Source organism: Mastomys coucha, unplaced genomic scaffold, assembly GCF_008632895.1.
Source record: "Mastomys coucha isolate ucsf_1 unplaced genomic scaffold, UCSF_Mcou_1 pScaffold22, whole genome shotgun sequence".
Lineage (NCBI taxonomy): Eukaryota > Metazoa > Chordata > Mammalia > Rodentia > Muridae > Mastomys > Mastomys coucha.
The window spans coordinates 137583245-137592722 of NW_022196905.1; the positions used below are offsets into that span (position 1 = coordinate 137583245).

The 9478-nt window shown below is 44.4% G+C and overlaps 1 protein-coding gene across 1 annotated transcript in view; it reads right to left on the bottom strand.

Annotated features, from left to right (window-relative positions):
• Positions 1 to 1031, bottom strand: part of LOC116104699 (speedy protein E4A-like) — a 10333-nt gene extending 9302 nt beyond the window's left edge. The window contains exon 1 of the mRNA XM_031391193.1: positions 742 to 1031. Coding sequence (XP_031247053.1) covers positions 742 to 874 — 133 coding nt within the window. The 5' untranslated portion in view covers positions 875 to 1031. The remainder of the gene's footprint in view (positions 1 to 741) is intronic.
• Positions 1032 to 9478: the final 8447 nt, after the last annotated feature.

Consider the following 9478-nt stretch of genomic DNA (forward strand, 5'->3'; position numbering starts at 1 on the left):
CTTGGACTCTGGCTGAATCCACGCCTGGTGTCCCTTCTCCCATCTAGGGAGAAGTCAAGAGTGGAGGAAAACTCCAAGAAGATGCTGTTGTCCACCGAGCTGCCTGCCACCAGGGAGTGTGTCTCCTCCAATCAGGAGGAGTGGATGCCTATGATGTCATCAGCCTTCCAATCTGGCAACCAGTTTGAAATAAAACATGTGTAACTGACAGATTGATGTTTCTGCTTGTTCTGAGGATTAGGAGTCAGCCTGTCTCCTACACTCATCCCTTCTTCAAGAACATTCTCCTTGTTTGTCCTCTTTGCAATGTATATACTAGGGGCTGCATTTTCTTCACAGATCCCTGAAACACGGTAGATTCTGGCTCCTTCTGTGTACCCCCATTTGAAACCGCAGTCTCTTCCCCATTATACATCATTTCTCCATTTGGTTAAAATGTTTTTTCCTTTTTTAAAAACAATTAAATATACCTTTTTCTTTGTGTTTTGTTTTGTTTAAGACAGTGTTTCTCTGTATATCTCTGTTTGTCTTGGGACTTGCTCTATAAACCAGGATGGCCCCAAACTCAAAAATCTGCCTCCTGAGGAAAATTTCTTTTTATAATCCTTCATCCCCCTTCCTTGCTCTATAGGTTTTAAATCCTTGTGACATCCACATGCCACCTGCCTGCCCTCTCTTTCTCCTGGCATCCAGGGCCCTGCCATCCTTACTTCTATGGCCTTCCTCCTTCCTGCCACCCACTCATGTCTCTTCTCAACCTGGTAAGTTCACCTGATAGTCCTGGGGTGTCATCATCCATCTTCGGTGAGGCCATTGTAGTGCTCAGCTGGGGGCACTGTTCCTCAGATTGTGAGGAAGGTTCACTGGCAGCCATAGCTCTCGTCCTTCCCTTCTATGAATCCTAGACTCATGTCTACCCCACCTTCCTCCTGGACTCTGACTGAATTCACTCCTGGTTCTTCCTATCTTTAGTCTAGGAAACAGTCGGTTGTGGAGGAGAGCCCTGAGAAGATGTTTGTCCACCCTGCTGCTTAGCTCCACAGAGTTTGGCTCTTCCAATCAGGAGGGACGGAAGCCTGTGAGGTCATCAGCCTTCCAACCTAGCAACCGGTTTGAAAGACAACATGTGTAACTGATGAGTTGATGGGTTCCATTGATGAATGTGCAGGTTTGGAAATCTAGAGTTGGAGAATGCAATGGGGGTTCTAAAGATAGCAAGAACACTAGAGACGAACAGAACAGGGTAGGGTCTGTGAGGGTGTTATGAGGGACCTGATGAAGATCTGATGTGGCAGGGTGGTGATGGAGATCTGACATGGCAGGGTGGTATCAGACCGGAGGTTTTTCTCTCATGGCACCTTTGAACCATGCTCCTGGCTGGCAAGTGCTACTCATGGTTGTAGTGTCCATATGAACATGAAGAGCTCAGAGAAAAGTTGAGCCTAGCCTTCTATCCCTAGCATTTCCATGCCTTGCTGGGCCTGTTCCTCTAAAGTTTCCATTTGTCCTGGTCTTTAATCCAAGAAGAAATCTAGTGAGGCCGTTTGGTGTAGAAGATGGCTACTAATGGTGGATTTTTTTTTCTGCCTGTGCTCACAATGGAGCCTCAGGATTCAAACTGACTCTTCCATCTGGTCAAGTTTGCAAAGAGGGGAAATATATACAGTAACAGTCTCTGGATTTAGATCTTTGGGAGAGAGGCCAGTCTGAGGCTCACAGCCAGCCATGGAGGAGGGGGTGATCCTGGGCAGAAGTGTGGCATCCTTTGGCAGAAGAGCTGATGTTCAGCATCTACCCTATTTATATTTTCTGTTCTGTGATCACATATTCTGATAAAAATCAACTGAGTGAAGAAAGAGGTTTACTTCAGCTGCTAATTTCAGGTTACTTCCCATCATTGTGAAGTCAAGGTAGTGTCAAACAGCTAGGTACAACATATCTGCAGAGAGACACACAAATGCACATATGCTCACTCACAATTTGTGCTTAGGTTGACTCCTTTATTCTTAAACAGTTCTGAATCACATTCCCAGGGGAGGGTACCACCCACAGTGAGCTAGCTCTTCTTATGACAATTAATGTAATTGTGATGCTCCCCCACAGTCACGTCCAAAGGACAATCCACTCTTTTCCCAAATGATCCTAGATTGTGTCAATTTGACAATTAAATCTAACCATTAAAGTATCCAAGGAGGCAACCCAAGATAGGGCACAGGACAGAGGACCAGAAAGAATCAGGGTGTGAAGGGCACTGTCTTAGTCAGGGTTTTACTGCTGTGAACAGATACCATGACCAAAGCAAGTCTTATAAATGACATTTAATTGGGGCTGGCTTACAGGTTCAGAGGTTCAGTCCATTGTCATCAAGGTGGAAGCATGGCAGCATCCAGGCAGGCATGGTGCAGGAGGAGCTGAGGGTTTTACGTTTTTATCTCAAGGAAGCCAGGAATAGACTGAGCATCCTCAGGCAGCTAAGGAGGGTCTCCAAGTCCAACCCCACAGTGACATGATTCCTACAACAAGGCCACACCTTCTAATAGTACCACTCCCTAGGCCAATCATAAACAAACCATCACAGGCACTCAGTCACAGATCAAGTATAGTCATCATACAGCGTGGAAGGGGCAACTAGTAGCCAGGGATCCAGTTGATGCCACCTTCTCTGTCTTTACTAGTGGCTTACAAGCATCCATCCTCTGCCTGCTGTGATAACATGCAAGGATCAGTGCCCGTTGACATTTGGAGGTGTGATCACAGTCATGACATTCCCACTTGTGCTGCAATGCTAAGAACTTAGGAATGGGATATGTTGAGCAGCAACAGGTGCTAGATAGGATTCCCCAGCCACAGCACTGCTTTTCACAACCCACCTCTGCTCTAGCCTCAACTTTTTGTTTGTTTATTTGTTTGTTTGTTTTCAAAACAGGATTTCTTTATATAGCCCTGGCTGTCCTGGAACTCACTCTATAGACCAGGCTGGCCTGGAAATCAGAAATCAGCCTGCCTCTGTTTCCCAAGTGCTGGGATTAAAGGCATGTGCCACCACTGCCTGGCTTAGACTCAACTTTATACATGCTCTTCTGATCAAACCACAGATATCTTCCCAAGTCTTTCTGCTCTGCTTTTACTCTTAATGTTTAACTTTTTAAAAAGATTTATTTATTTTATTTTATGTATATGCATACACTGTAGCAGTACAGATGGTTGTGAACCTTCATGTGGTTGTTGGGAATTGAATTTTTAGAACCTCTGCTTGCTCCGGTCAACCCCGCTAGCTCTGGCCCAAAGATTTATTTATTATTATAATTAAGCACACTGTAACTGTCTTCAGACATGCCAGAAGAGGGCATCAGATCTCATTATGTGTGGTTGTGAGCCACCATATGGTTGCTAGGATTTGAACTCAGGACCTTTGATAGAGCAGTCAGTGCTCTTACCTGCTGAGCCATCTCACCAACCCAATGTTTAACTTTTTTAAAGATTTATTTATTTATTTTATGTATATGAGTACACTGTAGCAGTACAGATATGGTTGTGAGCCTTCACGTGGTTGTTGGGAATTGAATTTAGGACCTCTGCTCACTCTGGTCAACACTGCTCGCTCCAGTTGGCCCTGCTCGCTCAGTCTCTGCTCACTATGGCCCAAAGATTTATTTATTATTATAAATAAGTATACTGTAGCTGTCTTCAGATGTACCAGAAGAGAGCGTCGGATCCTATTACAGATGGTTGTGAGCCACCATGTAGTTGCTGGGATTTGACCTGAGGGCTTTTAGAAGAGCAGTCCATGCTCTTACCCTCTGAGTCAAGCCATTTCACCAGCCCCCAATGTTTAACTTTTAAACCTGGCTAAAAGCAGCCTATTGTAACCATGTCACAGTCTAAATATTATGCTCTTCCTAAAATTCCTTTACAGTATTAGTTAATACATTATTATCTTGGTTGTTGTTGTTTTGTCCATTGCTATGATAAAAAAAAAAAATGCTTAAAGGAGAGCAAGTTGAGGGAGAAATGACTGATTCTGACTTACAGCTCAGGATATAGTCCATTGTGGCAGCAGATTCCAGCTGCAAGAGCTTGAAGTAAGTATCTGATCACACTGCATCGACAGTCAGGAAGCAGAGAGTGGGTGACACATGATACTATTTAGCCCCCTTTCTCCATCTTAGATAGCCTAGTGTCTCCCATCTAGGGAACAGACGTGCCCACAATTAAGATGAGTTTTCTGACACCAGTTAATGTAAGAAAATTCTAGAGTGGTGGCAACTCTATCACAGCTCCACAGCCTCAGAGTAACTGGGCATGGTGGCTCATGTCTATGACCCTAGCTCTCAAGAGGCAGAGGCAGGAGGGTCTTCTGCAGGCTGGAGACCAGCTTGGAACAGTGAGTTCCAAGCTAGACAAAAATACATGCTAAGGCCTTGTGAAAAAATACAAAACCAAAACCAAAACCAAGCAAATAACACAAACAAAGTCTCAGGGCACAGACAAAAATATTTACAAGCTTCTTGGCAGAACGTGATACAAATGGCCTCTTGTGCAATTTCCAATAAACATCTCATTCCCACTTACTTGAAACTTCTGAGTGCAGTCTACACTGATTATCTCCTGGAAGCCTTATGTGTTGAACTCACTTCAGGATCTCTCACCTAGCTGGGATTACAACATCCTTAACTTCTCTACTGGGCAGCTCAGGACTCTCAAATTTCTCTTTCAAGCCAGCTCCACAGGTTTAGAAACCACAAGGTCAGTTTTATCCCAGCAACAGCCCCACTTTCCTGGAACCAGTTTTCTCTGGGAGTTGCCTTTATATTCCTGTGACACTGTACCTGACATAGACTCCTGAAAGAGGAACATTGTGTTTGACCTCATCATTTCAAAGGGTTCAGCGCATGGTCCCTCTGCTGTGTGGCTTTGTGATTTTTGTGAGGCAGAACATCATGGTGGCAGAAATGTGTGTTCGAGGACCGCTGCTCATTGCACAGCAGACAGGAAATGGAAAAAAGAAAGACGGGAAGGGACCAGTTAGCCCAAATAAATTCCCCCTGCTCCCACTAAACCCACTTCTTCCATGCAGGGCCCATGCTTTAAGCTTCTAGGACTTCCCCAAACAGCATCATCAGTTGAGGACACTGTTGGGACAAAATATTTGACAAATGCAACTTCAGAAAGCAAGGGTTTATTTGAGCTCACAATTGGAGAGCTATCATCTGTCATGGCAAAGGGGTGGTGGCAGTCCCATTGCATCCAAAGCCCCAAGTCCATGAGATGGTGCTACCCACTTCAAGATGGATCTTCCTGCCTCAGGAAACCCTCTCGGGAAACTCCCTTGAAGACATACCTACTGGTGTGTCTCTGTGGTGGTCAGTGCTAGTTGCCGACTGGACAGAATCTAGAAGCACCTAAAAGACAAGCTTACAAAGGCAGACCTGTGAGGGGTTATCTAGGTTTGGATGATCTCTTTGAGAGCCTGTGTAGTTATCTTGATTAGCTTTGTTGAGTTAGGAAGACCCACTCAACAGTAGGTTACTGTTTCCCTGGGTTGGGATCCTGGACTGTATAGACAGAGAGAGCAAAGTTAAACATAGTCATCCCTCATCACTCTCTGCCTCCTGGTTTGTAGCTGTTATGTGACCAGCTGCTTCAAGCTTCTTCCGGTTTGACTTCCCCAGCATCATGGACCACTTTTGAATGGTGAGTGAGCCAAAAGAAGCCTTCTTTCCAGTAAGTGGCTTTTGGGGGGGGGGTTGTTTTATCTAAGCAACATGAAAAGAAACTAAGGCAGTTTTTTAGGTGGCTTTAAATCCAGTCAAGTTGACAATTAAGATTCAACATTTTACCACCCAAGTAGGTAGTGGCCATGGACAGATGCTGAACTGCAGAAGTTGACAGCAAATGTTACCTGCCTGTGGCCTAGAGCCATGAGCCTTAAGATGGATAGGAAGGGTAATTACAGAAAGATTTCTTTTTTTAAAAAAAAGTGGGAATTGAATTCAGGACCACTGCTTGTTTGGGCCCCTCTCACTCCAACCCAAAGATTTATTTATTATTATATGTAAGTACATGAAGCTGTTTTCAGACACACCAGAAGAGAGCGTCATATCTCATTATGGATGGTTGTGAGCCACCATGCGGTTGCTGGGATTTGAACTCAGGACCTTCAGAAGAGCAGTCAATGCTCTTAACTGCTGAGCCATCTCTCTAGCCCCCCAGAAAGTGCTTGTTTCTCACACACAAACACTCATTGAGGAAAATCTGCTGGAGTATAGGAGATTTTTGTTTTCCCTGTCTTTAAGACCATGTGGCTTCGAAATGTGTTTATATTGGTTTCCATGGCAGTTTTATATTTTAAATTGATTTACTATTGTTGTTTGTTTTATGAGTGTGTGCACAGCACACATGGGAGATCAGAGGACAGCTTTTGGGAGTGAGTTCTTTCCCTCCACTGTGGCTTCTGGGAATTGAAGTCCAGCTGTCAGGCTTATGTGATATCCAGCTGACCCTCTGTAGTAATTTATGAAGATTGAAAAAGTACATATGGCCAGTGTGTGTGTGTGTGTGTGTGTGTGTACGCACGCATGCATGCACTTGCTCATGCACATGTATGTGTGTATGTGCACACATGTGTGTACATGTGTGAGTGTATGTGTATATGCATGTGTGTGCACAAGTGTATGTATGTTCTCATGTGTGGTGTGTGTGTGCAAGTGTATGTGTGTGTATATGTGTCAAGTGCTTGTATAGCATGGGCAAGACCAAAGGAAAACACATACACACACAGACACACAGAGACACACAAGACACACACATATATATACACAGACACACACAGACAAACACATACACATACACATACCATACACATAGACAAACACATACACATACAGACACACACATGCAGACACACAGACATACACATACACACACAGACACACACACACAGACACACCATACATACACACACACACACACACAGACATACCATACATACACAGACACACACACACACACACACACACACACACGTATTCTTTTGGAGCAGATGGAATGATCAGCTCTCTCAAGGGTATTTAGCTGAGTATAGAACACTATTAAATAGTATTGAATGACTATTAATAATAAGCCTTTATTATGAGCACCCATCTTAATGTTTATTTTTCCTTTAAAGAAGCTAAGTATTCGCTTCCATAATCTGTAGCTGCTAATCTCTTCCTGGGTGTGCTAAGCAAAAGGCCTTTAGCCAATCAGTTTGGTGAACTGCCCTCAGGGCAACCAGAATGTCTTCTTAGAAGCTCAGCTACTTCCAACACTCCAGTCCCCCTGAGGAAAATGCATACGGTTCACAGATGGTTCTGTTGAGATGTGTTCTGAGGGAAGCAGCCATTTCCACCCATGCTGCAACCTTAGGCTCCACAAGAGGCTTCTCTCAGGCAGTCTTCACCTCCCTTTGGTCCTTATCATCACTCAGCATGCGAGCTGTGAATATGAGGAGGAGATGGAATGAGAAAACAAAGACTGATTGCAGGAGCTCCATGGACTCCAGCTGGCACACACTGGTTGAGTATCTCCTTGATTACTCAATTCCTATCTGAGCAGGCAAGAAGGATCTCAGCCTGCTGACTTGTAACCCTTGTTCCATGTTTGTACAAACCAAAATCTTTTCTTTTCTTTCTTTCTTTTTTTTTTTTAAGATTTATTTATTATTATATGTAAGTACACTGTAGCTGTCTTCAGACATGCCAGAAGAGGGAGTCAGACCTCATTACAGATGGTTGTGAGCCACAATGTAGTTGCTGGGATTTGAACTCAGGGCCTTCGGAAGAGCAGTCAGTGCTCTTAACCACTGAGCCATCTCTCCAGCCCCTTCTTTTCTTTTTTTAAAGTTTTCTTTTTTATGTATATGAGTACAGTGTAGCTGTTTCCAGACATACCAGAAGAGGGCATCAGATCCCTTTATAGATGGTTGTGAGCCACCATGTGGTTGCTGGGATTTGAACTCAGGGCCTCTGGAAGAGCAGTCAGTGCTCTTAACCACTGAGCCATCTCTCCAGCGGCTCCCCCCCACACACACACTCCTGAAAGCTTTTTCTAATACAAAAATTATATGAGCTTGAAATGTCTTCATTGTAAGCAAGGAATTCCTTTTCTGAAAGACCTGAGTCCTCTCCGTGCAATGTAAACCTTGAGAAAAGAGTGCTCCCATCTCCCTGTCACCTGAGGAGTTTAGCCCAGGCCCCTCTTCAGAGGTGTAACTACCTGCTTGCCAGAGAGATGGGAAGCTTTTGCTTCATGAGATAAGAGCCGGTCAGGTGGGCACCTCGGTTACCAGGTGAGGGTGGGCCTGTGAGAAGATGCAGCCAGCATTGCTGTGCAGTCCTTCCGAGGAGGAGGGGTCGCCCTTTCTCCTGAGACCTTGTGTGCCCTGCAGCATCTGAGGGGATTAGTGATGCTTCTGTCTCCTGCTGGTTGCTCAACAGTTTACCTAGGGTTCGCACTTCAAGGTGCTTGGTGCTTCTTCTGGGATGAAAAAGTTACTCTTTGCATTGGCGCAGGGAACTTTCTCTGTTGACAGACTTTGTTATTATTAATTTTGACGCCAACGTCTTTATGAAGAATTAGGCCAGGAACATTATTTCTGTAAGAAGTTGATGGATTGCTCGTTATTGTACCATCTTTGAAAACTATCATTGCCACTTGGCCCCAAATGTCACCTTTCAGGGATCACTTTACAGAGAGCTATTTTCTTCTTTCTGTGTGTTCTTTCTGGTTCTGTTTTTTGTTTCTGTGCATTAGATGTGTGATCTAGAAACGCACCATTTGTGTTTTCTCTTCCTTCTTTTTTTTCATCTGCAACTTTGGAAGCTGATAGGACAAGAACACTTTTACGTTATTCAGGAGAGCAGATAAAAATCTGAGGAATCACTGACCATAGGGTTCCATGTTTAAACATTGTTGCCCGACTGCAAACGTCGAGTTTGAGAAGTCGTTTGACAAATACTTTTTTTCTCCCTTTCTATGTATGCCTTCTGGTTGCTTTTAGAATTTTTATGCATTTGTTATGTGATCCAGCAAGACTGCTGTTTTTGTCTTCTTTCTTTTAAAAGAAGTGATGGTCATTTCTTATACTTAGCGTTTGATGGAAACTTCTAGCACTTCAGTTAAACAGAGAGAGTGACATAGTTTTCTTTCTTTCATCTGGAAGAATCTGCCTGCTATCTAAAAGCACCAAGCTGGGAGAGGTCTGGGTAACTGGATAGAACCCCTCAGTCCATTCCTGGAGGTTCAAAGTGAGGAAAATCACGAGGGTGACCGCTGGGCTCCAGTTACTGCTGCTCTCACTCAGCTCGGTGCCCACAAGTTGCTGAAACAAGAAGGGGACTTGTACGACGATCCCTAGAAGCATAAGACTTCTGGGATACCCCACCTCCACCCTCCACCCCCACCCCATCCCACCCTCTACCCTCCAACCCCACTCCAC